The 25052-nt window shown below is 33.5% G+C and overlaps 1 protein-coding gene across 6 annotated transcripts in view; it reads right to left on the reverse strand.

Annotated features, from left to right (window-relative positions):
• Nucleotides 1–3924: 3924 nt before the first annotated feature.
• LOC143223193 (uncharacterized) overlaps nucleotides 3925–25052 on the reverse strand; it is a 66781-nt gene continuing 45653 nt past the window's right edge. For all 6 annotated transcript variants that reach the window (XM_076450787.1, XM_076450788.1, XM_076450790.1 and 3 more), the window contains 3 exons: nucleotides 23020–23126; nucleotides 19214–19409; nucleotides 3925–9380 (listed from right to left, as the gene is read on the reverse strand). In XM_076450787.1, coding sequence (XP_076306902.1) covers nucleotides 8878–9380; nucleotides 19214–19409; nucleotides 23020–23126 — 806 coding nt within the window. In that variant the 3' untranslated portion in view covers nucleotides 3925–8877. The remainder of the gene's footprint in view (nucleotides 9381–19213; nucleotides 19410–23019; nucleotides 23127–25052) is intronic.

Consider the following 25052-nt stretch of genomic DNA (forward strand, 5'->3'; position numbering starts at 1 on the left):
TACTCGCTCAGGCATAAGCTGGTTATAACAGAAATTCTGTGCTCATTCATAAACCTTTGGTTATGCATTTAGCTCTCTATAAAGCACCTTCAAAACCCAACTTTTCTATAATCCTAATGTTTCGGTTTCATTTCTTTATAATCCGGCAATTGCGGTATTCGGAAACATGGCACTGCAACTAATGTCATACAATTCGAGTTTTCAAAACTTTGGCAACATAATTGCATTATATTTTTGTGTTGTTTAACACAATGTGCTTCTGCTGAGTCACTGGGGTTGTTACATCATATACAGTACCTGACAACGTAAACACTGGTGGCGCATTTCTTTCCAAATTGTACCATTTGAGTTACGTTTGTAACTGAGGTGATTATTAAGGCGAAACTTTTCTATAGTATTGGTCAACTAGAGACAAGGATTATTTAATCACGATGATTTTCATCAATGTTTAAGAAATTAGTGAAAAAACGAAGTAAAGCTTATTGAAATATGAACCTAAAGTTCCAATCTAATATAAATAAAAGGAATCAAGCGTGTCAGAAAGTGGCCACAGCACTTGACAACCGTTAAAAAGAAAAGGAGTATCGGTTTTGTGCTGTTTTCTGTTAATGAAAGCACAACAATTTTCTTTAGGTGCATTATTATATAATCAATCCATAAAATATTTCATTGCATAATTACACTATTGAGAACATGTATAAGGAACAAAAACAGCTATAAATTTAAGTCCATTTTGTTCATAAATAGGCAAATTTTCACCTGCTTGTAATAATCAAGTAAAAGTGTTTTAATTTCGATATTCTGCAAAATACACAAGAGCCACCTACGTTAGCCATCCATTACTTTGAACCAATTTTGTTTGTTTATTTAGAATGAAGCACAAAGTTATACAATGGGCTACTCATGCTCTGCCCACCACGGGTATTGAAACCCAGTTTTTAGCAGTGTGAGTCCGCAGAGATACTGGTGTGCCACTGGGGAATGAAAAGTTCTTGTTCATTGAATTTTGCACAAAGCTACACAACAGCCTCTAATTTTGAACTGATAAGTGATAGAGAAAAGGCAGCTATTTAACATTACCCACTAGTAACTTGTGGGTTATCCAAGTGAAATAGTGTGATTTGACCACCGTTCTTATACTGTATCCAAGGCCCCTAAGTGCCACTGCCATTTTAATCTCTCCATTGGTAATGGACACCAAACACTATAACCTCAGATAAACAAATCATTATGAGCAGGTATAACAGATATAGAATAAAAAAAACAAAACAATTGTAATTCACAATGTAAATACGAACATAAAAGGCAAAGGTAAAAAAATTAAAAAAAAAGCATTCAACCACCAGAAAGTAATTCCCAAGGCTGTTTATATGATGTCATGGCAAGTCTTGACCAAAGTATTGAAGTTATATGATTTAAATTAAGCTCCTTACAAAGATAAAAGGTAAATGATTTTCATTGTAATATATAAACACTTTCTCAAAAATAAAGGTAAACACAATTCACTAACTTTCATAAATGTCAAGTATACCATGCTAATCAACAGAAATGGGTTCATTAGGTTGAAAATCATCACATTAGTAGATAAAAATAAATACAATTATCATATTAAACTTATAAAGGTGTCCCAAATAAAAGTATACTCTTCAAAGAAAGAAACGCAAAAGGGATATTTTTTTATTTTAATGAAAAATATATGTAATAACGTAACAAGCTCAGAGTATGTGATGTTACACGTGTTAAGGCACTGATTGTCAGACCAAAATGACAATAAAAGTTGTGCACTTTGAAAACGGAGGAAAACATCGGATTTTTCGCCAAAACGCATTCGTGTCCAATAAATTTGTTTGAGAGATTTGCATATTCTGCAAGTGCAACATGTGCAAAATCCCTATAAAAGTGACGGGTTCTCGGTTTCCATAGCTCAGTGTTAAGCCACCGACACGCAATACAGTTACGCCAAGACTGACTGAATCACAACGCAACAACGCCGTTGGTCGCTTGGAAGCAGGCGAATCTCGATCAGATGTTGCCAGAGCTGTAAATGTCCACTCAAGCACCATCACAAGGCTATGGAATCGTCACCAACAACATGGATCAACTCGTGACCGTCCACGATCTGGCAGACCTCGTGTGACCACGCCCGCACAAGATCGCTACATCCGGTTACGTTACACTCGGGATAGGACCACCACTGCGACGTCTACTGCCTCAACCATAAAAGAGCTGCGTAGGATTTCCGATCATACAGAAACCCAGTAATGGCCATGTCTCGCGTACAAGAATCACTAAACAACGTCTCAACATGGAGCAACAAGTGGAGGGTCGTGTTAAATCCGACAAAAACACAAGCAATCACCTTCTATAGAAAACTAAAGAAGCAAAGAAAAAATCTAGGGATAGGACCACCACTGCGACGTCTACTGCCTCAACCATACCAGGACTGCGTAGGATTTCCGATCAGACCGTACGCAACCGTCGACGAGATTCTTTGGCCCCATGTGCAACCCATCATTGTGAACGTCAACGACGCTTTTCAACATTACAACGCCTGTCCTCACACAGCCCGACTCACCACTGTCTTCTTGAGACACCACAACATCAACGTTCTTATCTGGCCCTCCAGATCACCAGATTTATACCCCATCGAACATCTTTGGGACGAGTTGGACGACGTCTGCGACAACAACCTCAACCGCAGGCTCTACCTGAGCTTGCAGCAGCTTTGCAGGCTGAGTGGACAGCCATTCCACAGGATGCGATTCGTCATCTCATCGCTTCCATGGACAGGAGATGCCAAGCAGTTAATGATGCTCACGGGGGTCATACTCGTTATTGACGCTGAGTGACGTTAAACTTCAACTAGTGAGCGTGAACTTCGCCTTTGCAGACTTTGAATGTTCAGCAGTGAATGTGCAAAGTTTCACACATGTCATACAGAACTACCCGGAATAAACTTGTTAACAATTTGTCTCATATTTTGCCTTTTGCGTTTCTTTTTTTGAAGAGTATATGTTTAAATGGCACAATGTTGGGAGTGACCACTATCATCATGAGTAGCTATTTGATAACATCTGAATAGAGAAAAAAAACCAGATAGCTTTACTCTAAAGAATAGCACACCATTATCTCACCCAATCTAAGAAAGTAATCTGGGTGTTATGTTATATATGGGGGACAAAAGTGGTAATTTATTGACATTTAGTGCTAAATGATATTTGCAAACAGTGACAATGCCACTGAAGAGTTGAATAAAATGAAATTATCTGTAAAACATTTTTCTTAAATGTATATTGCATCATTTTGATAGGCGTTTTATAGTTACATTGTATAAATATTCAGAAGTTCATTTAATGGTTAAAATCTATGATATAAAGTGAAGCAGTAAAAATAAACATTGGTATTTGATATTAATAATTTGGATAAAATATGATTTTTTGACTTACTACGTTTCTAACTGAAACACAAATCACTAGATACCAATGAAGTCATGCCTCTAAGGATGAGATAAAATTAGCTAAAGTTTACCAAAATGTACTTTTATTAGGAAAGAAGATATGTTTTGTTTTCTTTATTTTCTTGGCAGGTCTCAAATCCAATACAGCTGAAATGAAGTGATTCTACCTTAAAATGTGACATGAAAAATGATACATTAGACAAGATGTATAACAAATTTAACATTTGCTTCTAATTTTTTATTTAAACAAAAAAAGAAAACAAGGCACATTTTATTTCAATTAATTGTTAAGTCAGAGATTTAACAAGAATTATTATTAAAATATAATTTACTGAAATGCTTAAGAGGCTTCTCAGCTAGCTATTTATAAAGCATGATAACAATGTTATTGATATTTCCTCAGATTCTCTGCATGAGTTTGTGAATAATTAAATAAGATTCATTATCCAATAATTAACTTCAAGTACTCCAGCATGAAATCATTTTATTGTTTGCACTATAACATCAGTTTTAACAACAAACACAGAAACTATAAATGAAGTTACATTTAAAAATGATACTTTCATTGATATTAGTTACATATATTTGATCAAAATTAAGCAGGAGTGCCTGACTGTGTTAATATAGAAGCAATAATATTTCAAAATTTAAAAAAACAATAACTTTGCAAACAACTTTCCAAAATCTAAGATAATATATAACAGTACAACAAATATTTCAACTGACTTAGAGCACTAGAGTTCTTCCTCAAATAGAAATTTTTTAAACTACCTCACTTGTAAAGTTTCAAAGAGAAACACTCTCACATTAACACAACTTAGTTTCAACTTCGAAAAGCTACCATCACTTTTATTTTCACACAAACTGTACACAGAGTATCAAACAAATAGGTAGAAGTGCACTTCATCAAAAGTACTCAGGAATCATAGATTTTTATCTATATTTGAGAATTATCAGCTTGTGGGTCTTGAAACTTGTTATACACTGATAACTTATACGCATAAAAACTGTGTGTGCTTAAATACACATACAATGTACATAAAATACAAAAAGCAATTACAATCCAAATATTTAAGGTCTGTTTACTCCTGCTGAAACATGACCTTGAACATAATACACAGAAACAAAAACTTAAAAATTATACATCACATACAGAATCATAAAACAGATATAATTACTAGAACATACAATACAATTACAGGTGCTTTTTGTTTAAAGGTCAACTGAAGATATATTCTTATAATCACAATTAATTTGGTAAAATGACACAAAGACAACTTTCCTCCCTTTTTAAATGTAACCAGATAATTACTATAAGAAATGATGTGCTTCCTTCATGTTAATACAGCATTGCATACATTTAAAATACATATTTGCACACGGTATTCTACATACAAATCATCATTACATTCTTACACCACTCTCCTTAAATTTAATTATGCTAAGTAGTATTTATGGGTTTTTGGAGAATAAAACATTTTCATGTTTTTTGTTTTGCTGCCTTTCACAACATGGTTTATACACATGTATATAAATATAATTTAGAACTAATCTGCAGAAGTTGTCTTTATTTTCTCAATATTTCACTATTATAACCCTGTAAGGACCCAATGATAATCTACAAATTTATTAATCTAATTGAAACTAAACTGGATTACCACCATTAAATAGTAGAACATTAATTAATGGATATTTAAAACTGAAATTCAGATCATAATAAAAATTATGCCAAATATTACTGAATTTAAATTGTTTAAGGAAGCCAAATCAACAACTTGGCAATAAACAATATCTGTAAATCAATAGGTGAACTACTGAAATCATAGGATTTAGAAGAGACGACAATATGTATCTATCTTCACACTCATATCTATATGTATATTTACAGATAATTGTATTCAGCCATACTGTTATATTAATACATACACTTTCCACTGTTAAATTATATATTAACCAACAATTTATTTCTTGAACTCATATTTTCTGCTTGGGTTTTGAATGGACTTTTGCACCCATTATTAGATTTAGTCCTTGCACATATTATTTTATTAAAAAACATACATGACGACTGGCTCCTTCTTATGATAATTCTGTTCTATTTAAAATGTAAATTGTTCTATATCCCAGTATCTTAACTGAAGAAGATTTAGACAATATTATCACACTGAGAAAGAAAAAAAAATAATTTATAACTTTTAAAATGTTTCAACTGGTTGGTTACAACAAGCTGTAAATGTTGTATTAGTAAACAAGTACGTATAGTTTAATGAGGGATTTTATAAACAGCACTATTTATGCATATACATTAACCATAAGTGCTTAATACACAGAAAATAGAAGGGGATATAAGCCCAGCAATTTAATAATATTCGTAGGTGACATGTTTGGAGTGTGGAATGCTGATTTTAAAGTCATTGGTTTCCATGAGTTTTTAAACACAATCAAACCATTCCATAAATTTGCACTTCATCATGCTGTTGAAATTGACCCTTTTTAGATACTGTCAATGTATTAAAGAGGAGAAAATTATTACTAATATTTTGGAAGGAGGCAAGGAGAAATTTAATGACTATTTTACAATAAATTATTATTGACAGAACTATACACAAAGTATGAGGGATTTTGACAGACAAAAACAAAACACAAGTTTCTGTGAACCATCGAAATAAGAAGTGCACATATAAAAACTAAAGGTACTTGAGTGATACCATAATATCACCACAAGCCTGAAGAGAATGATTATAGCATCAGGCTTGCTTATTATAATAATACCAAAACTAGGTTTCACCTTCAGCATATAAAAAACAAACAATGTGTGAAAAATAAGTGTATAGCTGCTAAATAAGAACTGTATGATCAGCACTACTACAACAATGTCATTTATCAAGTAAGCTGTACCAGATGCTCTAGTGAATATAGAGGAGAAACATACCTTATAAAATATATAAACAAGTATTTAACATCCAAAACTTCAATACTGATAATGCTTTTGCCTAGTATTGTATTGAAGAACATTGCCAAAATATTAAAACCTTATCTTAAAATTAATAACTTTTTGACTTAAGGATTAAAGAATCATTTTAATCAGGAAAAGATAAATAAAAATAAACAAATATTAATATTAGCCTTTAGCACAGAGATGTTGATTGTATTCTTAAAATTTCAATATGTTCAAATTTTGATGAAATATATATATACTATATATACATATGTATTATATTATATACATATATAAATATATATATAATATGATATATATATATACACATAATAAGAAAAAATACATTTTGACACTAAAATATACATGTACTGATACAATAAAATTAAAAAAATACAGATATCTGTAAACATGTCTACAGTTGTAACTAAGATGATGTATTTTATATACATAATGCATCCTCTTTCAAATCTTATGATTTTTATAGTCCACCTGTTGATTTACCTATATTATTTAAAATTAAACCAAAGAATGTGTGATTTTTAATATAAACTGAGCTCCAATTTTACACATGTATTAAAGTTTAATTATGTAATGACAATGATCCAATTTAGTTTAAACTGAATTAGTAAATTTGTAGGTTACTAATAGCTCCTGACAAAGTTATAATAGCAAAATACTGAACTAATAATGATATATTCTGGAGATATTGGTAATTATTTTATTTACATTAATAGATGTATCTCATAATAAATTCTAGGTTGCACTGAAAAAAAAGTTAAGAATATGTTCTGTAGATATGTACCTCATAACTTTAGACATAAATAATTAAACTGAAAGCTCTTGGGATGACAGTTAAATTTCTGGATTCTAGTACAATGTTGCCCCTATTCTAATTTTTAGCATTAATGCCACATTTATTTCAGTTTAGTAACCAGGAATTTTAATTTCCTGTTTTTGGTTCTTTCAGTATTAGTATCTGAAATGAAGTTCTTAAAATGCAAGTTTCAATAGATTTCCTGTTTTACATTACTTATCACAGTATTAAACTTTGCTTAATTTATGTCCTTCATCACGTGATATCACATAAATCCAGCCTACGACTCTGTGCCTTTGAACCAAACTCACTCTATAATCACTTTGTCAGTTTTAGTGACTCATCAAAATCCAACTATATTGTTCACTTCAGAGCCATACTTAATATAACCCTATGATAAAACACAAAATAATCTATCAGTTTATTCAATTTCACTTGTAACTTTTTGTGTATCAAGTCACTGCACCAAATATGACAGGAAAGTACAACTTTCTGGTTCTCCAATTATAACTTTTTATGACAGGAAAATACAACATTCTGGTTCTCCAATTATAACCTTTTATGGCAGGAAAGTACAACATTCTGGTTCTCCAATTATAACTTAACTTTTAATAATTCCATTTAACCATTATTAACTATTAAAATATTTTCTACCTGTGAAGTCAGTTCTACTCTCTCCTAAACATCAGTTTCACTACTTTTTGACCTGTCATTCTCTTTTATTCAATATTTTCTGTTAATTTTTGTAGTAATAATATTCACTTAAACATGTTTTACTTTGTTAACATTGCGACTATTACCACTACTATATGTTTGATTTATAATTTCTTCATTCAAGAAATGATTTGTTGTTTGAGGTAGTGTTTCAAAGACAAGAAATTCCAGGTGGCTTTTTTTTGGATGGTCTAGTCTCATCAATATCTTCACTGTCATCATTTAAGTTTGGAGTATTAATAATGTACATGTTTCACCATTTCATATTCTTGGCATGGAAATGTTAGTCCTTGTATGTTATTCGTAAAATCAGCCAAGTTAAAAAAAAAAACTATTCCACATGACCAAATCCATTACACCATTTTTCTGACACCTGACATTTGTGCCCTTGTTCATTCATATCACTATCTGCTCCATGAATGACTTCATAACATGATTCCTGAAAGTTCACTGTCTTTGAAGGAGGAAAGTTGGGACTTTTAACAGTTTCATAAACTGAGTTTGTTACTTGGTTTCTAATTCCTGACATCCTACATATTTTTTCAAGATCTCGGTCTGTACATTTCCCTTCCCGCCTTTCTGTTTGCTTCACAGGTTCATAGTCTCCGTCATCAAATTCGATATTGTTGTCATAATACAAATCAATAGCATGTGACTGATTTTTATGAAGATCCTTAAGACTTTCATACCCATGATGTTTTGAATTTTGATCTTGGGCTACAACTTTCAAGGTAATATCTATTTGCTCTTTTGAAAAGCTATTAGCAGGTTTTTGTTCAATAGCTTTTTCTGAAACTTCTTCATAACTCAGATTATCATAATCACCTTTTACTCGTTCATAGCCTGGATCATTATTGGTATTTTTCAAATGTTTTACTGACTCATAGCTTGGACTAGTAGTGAAATAGTTCTGGTGTTTTACTGATTCATAACCTGGATTATTGTGGTGTTTTAATGGTTCATATTGTACATTACTGTCCATGTTTTATCAGCTTTGTTTATTAGATCAGTCAACTGAGATCTTGAAGAGGATTTAGAAAAAGAACTACCTATAGAAAAGACAGCAGAGTTTGCTACCTGATGGCAAGTTATAGAAGAAGAATCTGGTTGATAGTCTACAACAACAGTTGGATTATTAATAAGATTTGAAGGAACAGGTATAATTCCTGCAGAAGAATTTACATTTATTTTCATTTCTTCTATACCTGAAGATGGAGTTGAGTCAGACCTCTTCTTATGAACTTTGGCATACATGTCTTCAACACTTTGTGGCTCAACCTTAGATTCTGAAGGATAACTTACTCCTTCAGCCAGGTGTGTAGTTTGTCTCTGTTTATTTGATGTATCAACAATGGAGTAAAGACTAGTTAAATTTTTAAAAGGCTGGCAGGTATCATCTTCTGTTATTTTTATCATCTCATTGCTTTCAAAGGAAAGTACAGAGGCTAATGAAGCTGAAAATATCAGTTGATAATTAAAATCACAATAACGTCTTTCTAAAAATTAATGGTAAATTTCAAATGCAAACTCATTACATATTTTACCACATATAACTCCTAAACATAGTGATGAACTAATTATGTTGACTGAGTTACAAAAACAATTAACATTAAATTATAACAGTGATTATCATTGAAATAGATAATAATCTTAAAATTATACTTGTTTTTTTGTTTTGAAGAAATCCTTAAACATAAATTATGTTGAACATTTGTTTAAACAGATTTCAGCAGCCTACTGTAAACATCAAATTAACTAAATACTTCCTAGTGTTTTTTCTCAACTCAGGAATTATTATTAAAATGATTTCTTGTGAGTAAATTATCTACCATATATGCTGTTCTTATAAACCACAACATCCAATAAATATTAAGATACCAACTCCCTTGATCCAGTTTCAAGCTCTAACCCAACAATGAATTTAAAAAACAATCATGTTAACAGTGCTAGCTTAATAATTCTTGAGGTAAATCTAAGATTTTAGAATAATAAAATTGCTCTTAATACAGGTGGATGCAGTTCTCTTCAACACTGGTATAAATTTTTATATCAAATTATTTTAGCAAAAATTTGCGATCTTAAATAATAATGCAAGATTATACTAATTTATAGAGACAAAATACATTTTAAAATTATTTTACGTAGGTTGTGACCAACAGCTCCATTCTCAGTAAGCTAACCCATCCTATTTCCACCTACAATAGAGATCTAATTAACCATGTATGAACTAGTGGGCAAAATTACAACTAACAATTACTGCTAGTTATGTATTTTAATATGAAATAAAAGAATGCATATTAATAAAAGATGATGAGAGTCAAATTGGAAGATACGAAGAGGAGAACCTCGCCTCTTCTGACCAGGTATACTGTTCACCCATCCATAAAGAGTGATGAAAAAGTGCAGAAAAAGGAGAGTAGCACATCCAAAGGGAGAGAACTGAGAGAGGGTAAATATTCAAACCCTTAAATGTATATACACAAGTCAACACTACAAAGCAGAAAGTGGGTAAAACAAAGGACTGTTTTACAAAGACTCACAGTGGAGAATGGCTGGAATGCAATGGACCATACTTGGTAAGTCATCTACATCCAAATCTCATGTTGCTTGGAACCTACATTCATGTAAAGATAAGATGAGGATCATATTATCTTTATCACAAGTCCCAGAGACCAGAGAAAACCTAAAACACTCCAACCCCAAAGCATGATGTGTTATTTGAGGAATATCTCAATCAGAGAACCTGACAACTGGTATTGATAGGATGTACATGCAAACAAAATATACTCCCCCAGCCATAGTACAAGCCAGGATCTTCCAATAACATAACAATCACATATACCATACTACCACTGTGACTTACAACAGAGACTGAGGAAGTTGAGGAAAGAAGACAAAAAACCCAACCCTGTATAAAAACTTACATTAATTAATTCACTCTAAATCCAAAACCCAGCAATTGGGTAATGACATCAGTATGGGGGTAGAATGAGGGCTTCCAGCTGAAGGGATGAACTGCAATTGAACATACTACTCTGTGTAATTATATACTGTATATTGGAGGATAACACACCATCTACATCAGCACAACACCACTGCCCTAGTTTGTACTGAATAGTATTGTTTTTTTCTGTGAGGAACAATTCAGCAGAGGGAATCCAAGGTTGACCACCCCATTCACTTAGAACTGGTAAGTGATAAGGACTCCCATACTGCAGTTAAAGAAATGGGGTGAAAATGTGTAAGAGTATGGAGAAATGTCATCACGTGAGACAGTGCAATGGGTGATCACAAAACCTTGTTTTGAAAGGAAGACCATTCTGATTTATTCAATCAAGGTATGGCAGGGATGGGTAAGTTTATGAAGCAGCACTGTAAGGTTATTCACCTTCAAGCAATCTTGTGAAACACTCAATTTCATGGTGAGCATTGCAAAATTGAAATGGAAAGCTTGAGTCAAAGTGGCTGTACAGTGTGAATTTTGAATGTAAAATACCCGGCCAGGCACCGCTTGCCACAGAGCAGGATTCATGTTATGAAAGTATGAAGGAAGGGCACTTGAAATAAAAACAGCATTAATATCGAATCCATAGAATCCAATTTTAGAATCACACCAAAGCTTGAAGAATAAACAAAGATGGAAGGTGAAACCCCAAAACCAGAAACTGTGATATGATGTAAATAATGAGAGATGAATGTATTAAGTGTGGTCCACATGGTTAGTTGCAAAATTTTCTCCAATGGCTGGTGAAGACAATATGTGAGGGAATAAGCAAAGTGTCAAATTTAATGAGAGGTTACTCTGGACAATGTAAGAAGACAATGAGGAAAAGCCAAGTAAATGAAACAACAAACCGAATAGTAAAGGTAAAAGGGGATACATCACTAGATGAAAAAGAGTGCCATGGAATAAAAATCAGGAATTGGAACCAGGGAAGGAATCTGTATGGGAAATATAGCAAATAAGTGAATGCACCCAACACAGAAGTCTAACTGGAATGGAATGAAGGCAGAGATGAGATGTAGAGAGAAGGGAAATAGGCAAAAAAAGAGGAGTTACCCTCACAATCTACTGAGGATTTCAGGAGGAAGGAATGACCTGGATAAAGGAGAAGATAAGCACAATAATAAAGTATGCATGTAATGTTGATGGTGAAGAAGTCAGACCATTTACAAACACAGGTTGAGAGAAAAAGGAAAGATGACACGAACACAAGGAAAGACATTTGAACATAGGTAAAGTAAGGGAATAGAGGCCCATATTAACATCACAGTCTGGTTCAATAGGTTATAGGGGAGGACAATGAATCTAGAAAGAATGGATTAACATGGTGAAGCAAAGTTTGTTTTGTTTTGTTTTTGGAATTTCGCACAAAGCTACTCGAGGGCTATCTGTGCTAGCCGTCCCTAATTTAGCAGTGTAAGACTAGAGGGAAGGCAGCTAGTCATCACCACCCACCGCCAACTCTTGGGCTACTCTTTTACCAACGAAAAGTGGGATTGACTGTAACATTATAATGCCCCCACAGCTGGGAGGGCGAGCATGTTTGACCTGACTCGGGCGCGAACCCGCGACCCTCAGATTATGAAGCGCATGCCTTAACGAGCTAGGCCATGCCAGGCCTGGTGAAGCAAAGATTCTATGATAATGGGAAGGATAAAAGGTGTGGTACAAAGCCACCCAGTAATCAGAATTTGAAGAGACCATAGATCCCCAGTCAATAAACCATATTAGAAACTAAGACACACTAGCCACAGTGGGTTGAGCAGCTGGAAATTTTAGAGAATGGGATCATGTGTGAAATACTTTTTGTTTTGTTGATACACCTCCATGGAAAAAGAATATGAATATGTGGATTGAGCCAAATGGAAAGCTACATGATGGGAGAAACCCAATCTTCTTGCTGGGGATTGGATAAAAGATAGGCATGAGAATGGAGGACATGAACTGCAGGATGTAAAACCAGTGGCTGTGGTTGAAGAAGGAGGATGGGGAATAAGAGAAAGGGTACAGGAGTGAATAATTGGAGCTGGTGCAAAGAAGGAAATCATGGAGGGGCTATCCAATGGAGTGGTATAGATTAAGGAAACCATCCAATGAAGAAATTGGGAAGGAAGATAAGCATATATGAATTTGTAGAATCAACCTTGATTGAAGGCATCAATAGCCAAAGCCTTAGGATGAGGCACTGGGAAACAAAAGAGGGGTAATTTGTGATTCAGAGTGGTACAAATGTATCAATGTAAGAAAAATCCCATTAACTGCAAAGCCACTGGAAAACAAGAGGAGAGAGCGGCCACTCTGTCAGATATATTTTGTAAGGATGGAAAAGATGATCTGCCATGAGACTGAAAACATTTGAAACATGACAGGTGATTAAAAAATGTTGTGCGTGTGGCCCCAGTAGAGGAGATCCAAAGTATGAAAACAGAGAGATATCAACTGGATGCTACCTTGTTGATTGTTATATGCCACTACCATCAAATTGTCAGAATGAACTATCACCAGATATTGTATAGTAAGAGGTAGAAAGTGATCCAAAGCCTGATGGATGACTAGAAGCTCATGGATGTTGATATGCAAGGAGTGTTTGTGGACAGATTAATGACCCGAAGCTTTCTGGTGATTAACCCATGCACTCCAGCTCTGAAGGGATGCACCTGTAACAGATGTAAATTTGGATGAGAAGGATGAAGCTAGATGCCTGCCAATGTATAAATCTTGTTCAACCATCAAATTAAATTGTCCATGAGAGAAGGGGAAGTGAAATAAAGGCAGCTAAAGAATCCTGAGCAAGGTTTCATTGATTGTAGGGAACACACACATGCACAACGTATGGGGAACAGCAGTGTCACAGAAGACCACATTCCAAAAAGCAATAGAACTTCACATGCAGAAAGTGAGGAAGAAGACAGAGTGTGGGGAACTAATAATTGCATGGAACAAAGTTGGAGAGGAAAAGGTTAGACCCAACTGAAGTAAGAGTAGAAAAAAGACACCCAAAGGGACAAGGTATTGGGTAGGACAGAGGTAGAACTTCTCCAATTTGATTAGCCAGTCCACCCAAGCAGGCACTTGCATGAGCTTAAATAATGGAAATGCAGCTGGAGGGGATGAAGATAAAGAGCAAAAGCTATGATTACCTGATGGAAAACATAAGATAATAGATAAACCAAAGATTTGGATGAGGCTGTGCTGAGATTGAAATGTGCAGGTAAGCAGTGGTGATGTCTATCTTGGCCATCCATAAACATGGAGAAAATGCCAATGGAAGATGAGATTGGACTTCATGGTGAAGTGGGAAAGGTGACTGAAGCAATTTAAGTAAAACATATCAATGACAAGTTTCCAGTCCATGGATTTCTTGGGAGCAACAAATAATCAGGAGTAAAAACCTGGTGATTAATGGGAAACAGGTTTACTAACCTGTTGAGTCAGGAGATCTTGAACCACCTCTGACAGACAATGAGATCCTGAAATGGAGGGAAGGAAAGAGGTGCAGGAGATAAGGGAGGTGTGACAAGAAATGAGGTTTCAAGTCCTTCTGACAAACCTCGTAGAGCCAAAATGTTCTTGATGAAAGAACACCACTGATGGAGATAGGGCACAAGTCAAGCTTCTATTGGACCAAAGCCTAGCAGTGTTGTTTGAGGTGTGATGTGCATCGAGGTGAATGACAAGCTGTGGAACCTTGAGAATGGGTACAAGTAAAGGTTGGGAAGAGGAAGGAAGGGAAACTGTAAAATATGCCACACTTGAATAAACAAATTACCAGATAGGAGAGAGTAGAATGCTGTTGGACTGATGCCACCTGAGATTCTAAAGATTTAAAGATTGAGTCAAAGCAAAATGCCATTAAAACAGGGTTATACATAAATCCTGGAGATAAGTTCCATGTAAATGGGCTTTTGATATGATAGCATCCTGACTCAAAAGGCCCAACAACAGAAACACCAGGTACAAAATGCCAGAGATTCAGACAGCAAATGAGCCAATGTGGAGGTAAGGTGGGAGAGAATGCCACCAGAAAACCCCTCAGGATTTCTGAAAAGAGCTTTAGATAGGAGATGAATAGTGGAAAGATACTGCAAAGAAGCCATGACAGTAAAACATAAGCAGGAAAACTGGGCATACCTTAAAATGATGGGAAATTCAGGGCTTGTTGCCCAAATTGAAAAACAGAACCAAACAGTTGTTGGTTGAGATAAGGGCAGTCTGCATTATGATGAGCTAGGAAGAATGGGCTGAGAACCATGGGGGAGGAAGCATGCATGCTGATGTTTTTATTTAATTGTAAGGCAAATAGTTCAGCATGGACCTAAATATCATAGGAAAGCAAAATACAAACAGGTTTGGGAAGAATGGCTATGCAGTTAGGAAGGATGCGAATCATAAAAAAAATAAAGTCCAAAAAAACATGGAAGGTCAAACTGAATCCTTAGGAAAGGTATGGGAAGACACAGCAAAATTATAAGGTGGAAAGAGGAAACTAAAGTCATCATTAGCTTGAACATGTTCAGGAGGAAGTGAGGCAAAGTCTGGAGAGAGAGGTTGACCCATGTAACGTTTAAACACATTGCTAATAAACGTTGATGAATCTCTCATGGAGTCCCCTCATCTGAGGCCTGAGATAAAATGCCTGTTGAAGTTGAGACACCAAAAATGGTGATATTAACTTTAGAAATCATGCATCAAGAGTCAACAAAAACGTGAATGTATAAATAAATGACAACTATAATGAGGTAGGATTAAGGTAATTCTATAGAAAACTGGGTGGATTTTAAAGTATAGTCACTTGATGAAGAATCTGTGTCTCAAATAGAAATTAGTTCACAAAAGAAATATATGTGAGCACAAGCTCAGCCAAATAAGTTGTAGTAGTTTGGTATAGGAACACAGAGGGAGTGACATGCATGATGTGAGTATACTATGCTCCTGTGTGTAGAGAGGTGATACATGAAGATTTACATGAGACAAACACTGGAATCAGTTATTCCAATAGGGGCACAGCTGATGGCTTGTGGCATGCAAATAGAATAAAGTTCACATATGGGGGCAGCAATGAACAAGAACAGATAATTTTGTGAGAAGAAGGATGTATTGTATTAGAAAATAAGATATTTGTACTCAAGATATACCTGTGAATTTAATTCTTCAGTCTAACTCAGATTCTGACAAACTGAAGTGCAACGGTGATGTTTTTATCCATCATATAGTTTGAATATTGCATCTGCATAGCCTCTGAAATGCAGATCTATAGTTTTTCTGCATCTTTATGTACTGTATCTGGTATTTACTCTTATGCTATGAACTGTCACTAAATCAGCAAGGTAAAGTAAAATAAATAGCTGGTAACTGTGATGTCAAATACATCATACTATATCAAATAGTACTGTGTAAAAATGTCAGAGCATACACATTCACCTGTGTACATGAGGTTAATCATTGAACTGTCAATTGTTTGGACAGTAGCAGTTCCCTTATTTAAAGGTTTTCTTCAAGTGAACTGTAGGACTTTGATTTTCTAGTCTATTTAACATTAAGAATGTTGTACACCAACATCTTCCTCGAGAAAATACTATGGTTTTTCAATATTATCATTTTCCAACATTAAAATTGTATTTTGATAGACACTTGCATTTTTCAACATCTAGCTTTCCTGATTCAGTGCTGATCTCTTTATATATGCAAACATCTTCATTTACCACAAGCCTCAAGGCTCCCATCTAATCTCATCTGTTTTCACATGATATTTTTTGTTGCAAGCAAATGAGCATGCAAAAAAGCTTCTAACAAGAGGGGTGCAACACCATTTCTTAGCACAGCTGACTTCCTCCATGACAACTGTTCAATTATCACTTTGAGGTTAGGCAAGGTAGAAAGATGCATCAGAAATGGAAAGGAATTGTTAAAGGAGGTAAATACTATCAAAAATACATTTACAATGTTGGAAAACGTTAACTTTCAATAAGATACATAATCTTTTTTTTATTGATAAGATCCCCTTTGAGAAGTGCCTAAATAAAACATATGAAGTGCAATACCCGATATTTCTTTCTCTCCACAAAGAAGGTAAATGTCAAAATGATGAAGAAAAGATACAAAAACAGTCAAAAACATGCATCAGGCTTTGGGATGTGCTCTATGTGTGTAATGTGGCTAAGGTGGGTCAGACTGTACTTGTTGGGTCAACACCAGTCAAAACCAGGCAGTTCTGTGAATCATGCTTCAAGTTCATGGTAGGAGAAAGATCCCAATCATCTTTACCTCAAGCCCAATGAGGTAGAATGGGAAAGTAACATCTGCTCTGCAAAAAAGTGAGGATTTATGTTGGGTGGTCCTGTGCCAATCCAACATCAGAATCAGTGAGATTCTAATAACAGGAGAAAGCTTGTGAGTGCACAAAGGATTCCATGGAAGAATGAGAAGAACTGGGAACCATGAAACTAACAAGTGTGCATCACGTAACAACAGAAAACACAAAGAAGACAGAGGAGACAATCAGAAAATGTAAAGGCAAAGTAGTTAATCAACTTACAAGCTGTTGACAATGGAAGGAAGAGATATAGGGATGAATACATTATCACCCTATCTGCCACAGACATTTTAAGGACGAGAGATGTATACAGGAGTGATTGAACAGAATGCATGAAGAATTGATGACATATGCAATAGAATTTCAATAATAATAAATGAGAAGAAATAGGAAGTAAGTTTTCAAGGACAGAAGGTATGAGGAACAAGAAACTAAAGGTTCAAAGGGAGGTATGGTAAGGGCATGGAGAACAACATTAGGGGTTCACTCAGGTAAGGTATAAAAATGGGGAAGGAAAAACTTGATTTAATGGAAAAATTGAAAAGTAGTTAAAAGAACCACCTGGTAACCAGTAATAGCCAAAACATATCAGCCCTGTTTAAAAAGTCATGTGAAAAAAAGGGGAAGCTTTGTACAGTCATAAGTGGTAAAGGCATCAATGTGAAGCATGTCTAGATAGGAGCAAAGCCATTAAAAATGAGGACTGCTAGCCTACTCTTTAACAGAGATCCTGAGAGAAGTTCCACTGATTATGTTAAAAACACATGTGAACATAATCCAAGGGAATAAGGGGTTACCCAATGAATGAAGCCCAAGGCCCCAATATACAGAAAACCTCCTGGACTAATAAAGGAGAGGAGAGAGTTTTGAAACCAATCCCTCAGAGGTCCACAAATGTAGCACAGAAAGCTATGATTTACATAAACAGAAAGTGAAGAATAAACTGAAATGAAACAGATACTGGATAGGTGCAAATTAAGACTTTTCCAGTTTGACTAGCCAGCCTTTACTGGTCTTCTCTGAAAGAAAGATAAGAGTGTAGATAGAGAAGTCTTGTTAGGATCAAGCTAAAAGAAGTAAGTCATCCACACAGTGGTGGAAACTTAATCTCCATCCATGAATGTGAAGGTCAAAAGCATGTACTGTACAACAAAAACAAATGTATGGGGCTGACACTAGGCAAAAAGGAAGAGCTCATAACTGATATACAGATTGAAGATAAACTTTGGATACTGGGGAGATGAGAATGTAAAGATAACTATCAAATAAGTCAACCTCTGGCATCAAAATATCTGGAGAAAAAGCTAGTGTGGGGGAGAAAATTCATTATGACAAACTGAAGAAGGTCAAGAAACTGATGGAGATGACAATCCCAGTGTGCTTGAGAATGATAAACAGATGGGAATAAAATCTCAGAAAAAGAGTGTGAAACCTTTTTGATCAAATCATTGGTCTAAAGGTCTGACAGTGCTTCAAAGAAATGTTTTTGAGAGGCAGGATCCCTGGTGAAGGGAAAGAAATAGGAACAGGAGACAAGGAGGGGGGAGAGGACAAAGGGTAAAGCCAATGGATAGAGCCCAATGGCCACCCACAAAAGGAATCCATAGATACACAAATTGAGCCAAATGGGCCTTCACTGTTCCTGGGTGTAGATGATAGTCATTGATGAAACCTATAAATAATAGAAGAACAGATGGGAGAAGAAGAACAAGATGGAAGAACAGCAAGTGGAAAGGAGTTGAAAAAAATCAGATAGAGCAAATGGAAGAAAATGATTTTGTCAAGCATTTTGCAGCTTTATTTTAATTTGAAATGGCTTTCAGTTGTATTAGGCTATAAGAGAAAATTATAACCTCGGTCAACTGCTGACTTACTAAAATAAATCATCTTTATTGGATATTTACTGCCATCTCTTTAATGTTAAAAGTTGTTAAAGTTAGCACATCATTATTTCCTGGTTATGCCATTACCTTGTCTGGATTGAGCCTGAGCAACTGATTTAAGACTTTCTACAGTTGGAGGTACAGGTGGGTGCTGAAGTCTTCCTGGTTCGATAGAAGCATACAAGGAAGAGGATCTCTCAGAGTCAGGATCAATTTCTTCATACATTTCTTCCATATCAGGTACTACCACATAATGGCCATTATTGTACTGGTTTCTAGGAACCTATTGAGCAAGTTAGACAAATAAAACATTTGTTTGACCTCATATATTTGCTTACTTTAAGTAATTTTTTTTCAAACTTACACAAAACTAGTTACATTAGCAAATGATTTTAGCTTGTTTATCTAAAAAACAACAGAAACCTAATATAACAGAAACTGTGACTTGTACCAATTATGCATAATGTAATCTAATTAAGTGTTTTACTGACAAGGTTTGCAGCTGATAGATTAATTTTTGTCTTTGAATTTAGATTATACTGGATATTAATTATCTTTGTGCAATTAAGTTTAATTGTGATATATCAATATTTGACAAATATTTCATATCTTATTTCATTAATTACCTCCAACTGTATGTGCATATTCCATTTTTTTATTTATAACTGTATAATTTGACATAAAGATTTAGTTAATTTTGCTATACGTTTCTTTGCATATATATATTAAAATTTCAGTTGGGACTGTGAAAGAAATGCAAAATTCTTTCTTCCTAAACAAGTTCAATATTATTATTCAGACTTCTTTCATGTCACATGTATCAAAAGAATATAATATCTAGCAGTAGAACTTGCCATTAAACCAACAGTCAAATCACATACTTCTGCTATAGGTTGTCTAAAATTCAGTTCATATTTGTACATCTGTTATTTGACGATCCTTTGTAAATATTCACAAAATTCAATCCACTTTTAGATACAGCTCTTAACAATACAACAAACTGAGTCAATCACAGAATACTTTTTACATGGCTTTTTACAACTGTATATGAATAAAATGTTTCTTAAAAATTGCATTTGTCAGTCATTATTAGGATTAAATAGACAAAATGTTTATAAAAGTAGTAAACAACAACATTAAATATATCTAGACTAGCACAGGTTGCATGTTAAAACAGTTCTGCTATGAAAAATTAATGACATAATGAAGAAGAAATATACTTTTTAAACCACATTTCTTTATTTTCTACAATGCCATCAAATTTTCAGAACAGTATTATTTAATTTAAATAATGTACATGTATTCATAGTTTTAAAAAAAAATATCTAGATGTAAGATTAAAAATCAAAATGATGGGAGCTTTTCTTTCCAAATATTTTGCTTTACTTTGTAGAGGGAATGTTCACAATTTCTCATCAAGTTAATCTGTATAATTAAAAATTATTCTGTTGTATTTTGTCAATAATATTCAAACATGAAAGTCCACAACTGTATGTCAATATTTTATGGATTGTACATTTATATCCTTTTTGTTTGCTCTTTCCTGCAAGGTAGTCAAATTTTCTTCAGTAATTGGACCCAAAACACTGGCTTAGTTTTAATAAATACCTCATTAAAGTACTTTCCACTTATTTTAAAAGTTCAAAGGTGAATTTTTCATTAAAATACAATTTATTACAGCAATACACACAAACAGAATTTCTATTACTTATGAGCCAAGTGAACATTGGATGAATTAAACTCACTCTAATGGCACTTTGTAGTAAATAAAGATAATTGTTAGTCAATCACTTAGTTCTAGTCTGCTGTTATTTGAGAGAAATCTTGCCTTTTGTGTTATTGTTCTACCTAAATATTAGGAATAGTGTTCATGGTGAATTATTTTTGTTCTTAAGCTATTTTATTTTACAAAATAAAAAACACACTAGACAGAAACACAACTCTTTTTCCTAGCCAATATTTAAGCCAATTAGTGGACACTTGCACATAAATTAATTATTACCGACTCTTTGCTAAATTCTTGTGAAGTTGTATAAATATTTCTGAGACTGTTACCTACTTTTACACAACTGTGGTGAATGAATGCAAACTTACTAGTTTACTTTAAAAATTATTTCGAATTAAAATACTCTATATTAATAAAATGATGACAAAAATACATTCAAATTAAAATGAACTATAAAGTTAATATGCACAGCTACTTTCAATTCGTTTGCAGTCTCTGGTTTTGAATCACACATCCATATAACAAAGGCCGAGTATCTTATAATGGGTGCCCTAATGTTATTATTTTCAAAACAATATAATATGTCAACAACAGTAAACTTAATAAAAAAAATGCATATTTTAAAAATAATATAAATAATAGAGAAAGCAATTCCAAGTGGATTATTTGCATAGGTATACAAAAGTAAACATATTAGAGAAATTCAAAACAAATCATATATATATGTATATATTAGACTAATACAAAGCCTATCTACACCCTTCATTATTGAATGATATAGTCTAAATTTATGTTTTAGTATGGATTTCAGTCCAATTTCTAACATTTGTGATTTTTTAAATACTTAAAAATTATTGAGTTCAACTGATTTATTGCTTATGACAATGCCAAACAAAGAAACTTTTAAATAAATTCTTATAATGTTTTAGTTCATAGCTCTGTTTCTTATATTGGTAACCTTCACATATGTGGCTGTGAGATAAGTGTTGATTCTGCATCTAGACGTTTTTGTGAAGTTAGCAGTAAACCACAAAACACATGCCAAATTGTTAAAAAAAAGACTTACTTAAAATACAAAACAAGTTACAATAAAGGAAACTTTAAGAATCTGCTCACATTTTAAATTTATCACCATAATGAAATTCACAACAGAAAAGGAGTTATATGTGTTTTCTTACAGCAAAGCCACCAAGAAGAATCAAACCCCTGATTTCAGTGCTGTGAATTGAAGATATAACGGTGCTGTCCCAGCAGGAGACAAGGAATTACATGAAGGCCTTATACTGCGCAATGTGGCACATACACAACCACTTTACTACACACTTCTATTCCATTAAGATGTCAAATCAAAAGAGGCCTTATGAAACAAAATTCCTTTATTTATAGCTATCTGATAATTCAATTAGGAATTACTAATTTATTTATATTTACATAAACAACATAAAACCTGGTTTTCTGGACAACTGTTATGAACATAATGCCGATTACCTGAGTTAATAACTATGTTATGTAGTTGTTTTTATTTCATATTAAATTATAAATTTGCCAAAAAAAGAAATTTAAGTTCATAAATTATTATCATGTTTTAAGTCTATACAGCTTTCGTTTTAGATATGGTGACATTTATCAGTTATTAATTCTTATGAATGCAAATGCATAAATCAACTGACACTAGTCTGGAAAGGATTAAAATGCAGCTCCAATGATTTTAATAAACTTATTTTTAAAATAATAGTTTTTGATTTGGTATAATGATTCAAACAAAATTTGTTTCCTTTTGCAATAAAGATTTTTAACATATTTTAGAAAAACCTTAAGTATGCTTTATTTAAAAATATATAACATCAAATGATGTTCAGAATGCTATGATTGACAGATTGCTGCTTTTTGACCAGCAGAAGTATTAATAAAGTTATTGGTTACCATCTGTTACATTTTAAAATATAGCACTGGGAAAAAAAAAGGTAAATGTGTTTGCTTACGTTTCCAAACTTAATTAAAGCTTTGGATAAATCACAGTTATAAGTGTTTATATTGCAATTGGCATTTTAGGTGAAGAACAAAACATTTGAAACAATAATTCTTTAAATGGAGATAACCATATAAATTATATTTATGTTTTCTGTTATAAGACAAAGAAAACCTTAATTGTAAACCTGAAACTGACAGGGTTACTTTCTCTTCTTTGCTGCTTCTGTAATTTCAATGTTTCTTCTCTTATTTTGGCTAAAGGTTCACGAACACTTATCACGTTATATGGTATGTCTTTTCTTCCTGGAATATCAAATATATTTCTAACTTTAGAAATTCATCTGTATGAATGTACATGCTACAAAGAAATATCAGATTATTTGATACTAAAATGAGCCAGCAACATTATCACTGTCATATTAACCAGCCTCTATGATCATCAAATTACTTATCAGTCACTTTTTCTTTAATACATACTAATTACTAATTAGTTTAAATCTTGTTTCATCTGCTAGGCCATATTTGTCTTTAAGAAAGTCATGAGAATAACTGTTTCCATGGTGTCAGTAACCAGGATTCAATTTTGGGTCTTCATAATAAGAAGCTTGGTGTGCTAACCACCTGTTCATTAACACTTGAATTTACTATGTGAATGCTTTCAATAGTAGTAAACAGATTTTATGAACTTCTATGCTAGACTGACTGAGAGTGTTATCAGTTAAATAGATGTAGAAAAGTTGTTTTATCCTTTTTTTCTTGAGTATGGTTGTCTTCTTCATATGATGAACAACAGTTAAATACATTGGTATTATGAAGTTTTACGTGTCTATTATGTTCGTGAATTCTAACTTTTCTTTGCCTTTTTGTTTCTGCAATGCACTGAGACCACATTTACAAGGGATGTTATAACTGGCACTTTTGTTTACCATTAAGTCTTTAAATGGTTTATTGTAGACTAATTACAATGGTATTGTGTTATGGTTTCTTAATACAACCCTGAGTTTATCTTGTTTAGATATTCCATGTACAATTTTACAGAGCTTTTGATAAAAGGGAGTATGGCTATTTATGTCTGTAATTTTTTCCTGCTTATTATTGGCTATTCCTTCTTTACCAAGCATTTAGGACATCCACTATTAAGAGGGATGTGATGATGAATTTTTCTTACACCTTCTGTTATAAATATCTTGTTTATTCTGGAAACTAGATAGTATATTATGCACCAATATTACACTGTTTGGATAGTTTAATTTATAATTTAGGTATTCTGCATCATTATCTATGGGTTTCCTATAACTTCCTGCATCATATGAATTATGTTTTATGGAAACCATCACAGTTACAAAATGGAGTGCATTACTTTCTCTTTCCTTGTGAATCGTAATACTGAATGCTATCTATTCAGGTGATTCAGGAATTATCGAACCTTATTAGAAACGTATGGCAACATTAAGTATTATCAACACACTTCAACCATGATTATGGATCTTTGAGCAGCTCTTTTGAGAATACTGTCTTTGAATTGATCCACATATAGGTAATTTAGTATTGATGATATGGATGAGCCTGTGGTTAAGTCTTCTTAGTGGTGGTGTTACTTATTTCCCTTGTTTACTCAGTTTAAATTATTGAGATTACAAAAGCAACCATAATAACCTTACAAAACACAATGTCCACTTCAAAGTATTGCACCTGTTCACTAATGTAATGACAGATATTTTGCTAACAGTTCAAAAATTACATAGAATACATTTAACTGACAATATCCATGATAACTGACTTCACAATGTAATTGACAATATTTATGATAACTGAATTCAAAACTTAACTGACAATATCCATGATAACTGAACTCACAACTTAACTGACTGTATCCATGATAACTGAATTCACAACTTAACTTACAATGTCCATGACAATTGAATTCACAATTTAACTGACAATATCCATGATAACTAAATTCACAATGTAACTGACAAGATCCATGATAACTGAATTCACAACTTAACTAATAATATCCATAAATGAATTCACAACTTAATTGACTATATCCATGATAACGGAATTCACAATTTAACTGAAAATATCTGTGATAACTGTATTCACAACCTTCTATATCAAAATAACTTTACTTCAGTGGTTCTCAAAGTAGGATCTGTAGTCCACTAGTGGTTCACGAGGGCCCTCTTGGTAACCACAGAATGGTCAGTGATGCTCAAAATGATGGCC

Source organism: Tachypleus tridentatus, chromosome 8 (genome assembly GCF_004210375.1).
Source record: "Tachypleus tridentatus isolate NWPU-2018 chromosome 8, ASM421037v1, whole genome shotgun sequence".
Taxonomy (NCBI): Eukaryota; Metazoa; Arthropoda; class Merostomata; order Xiphosura; family Limulidae; genus Tachypleus; species Tachypleus tridentatus.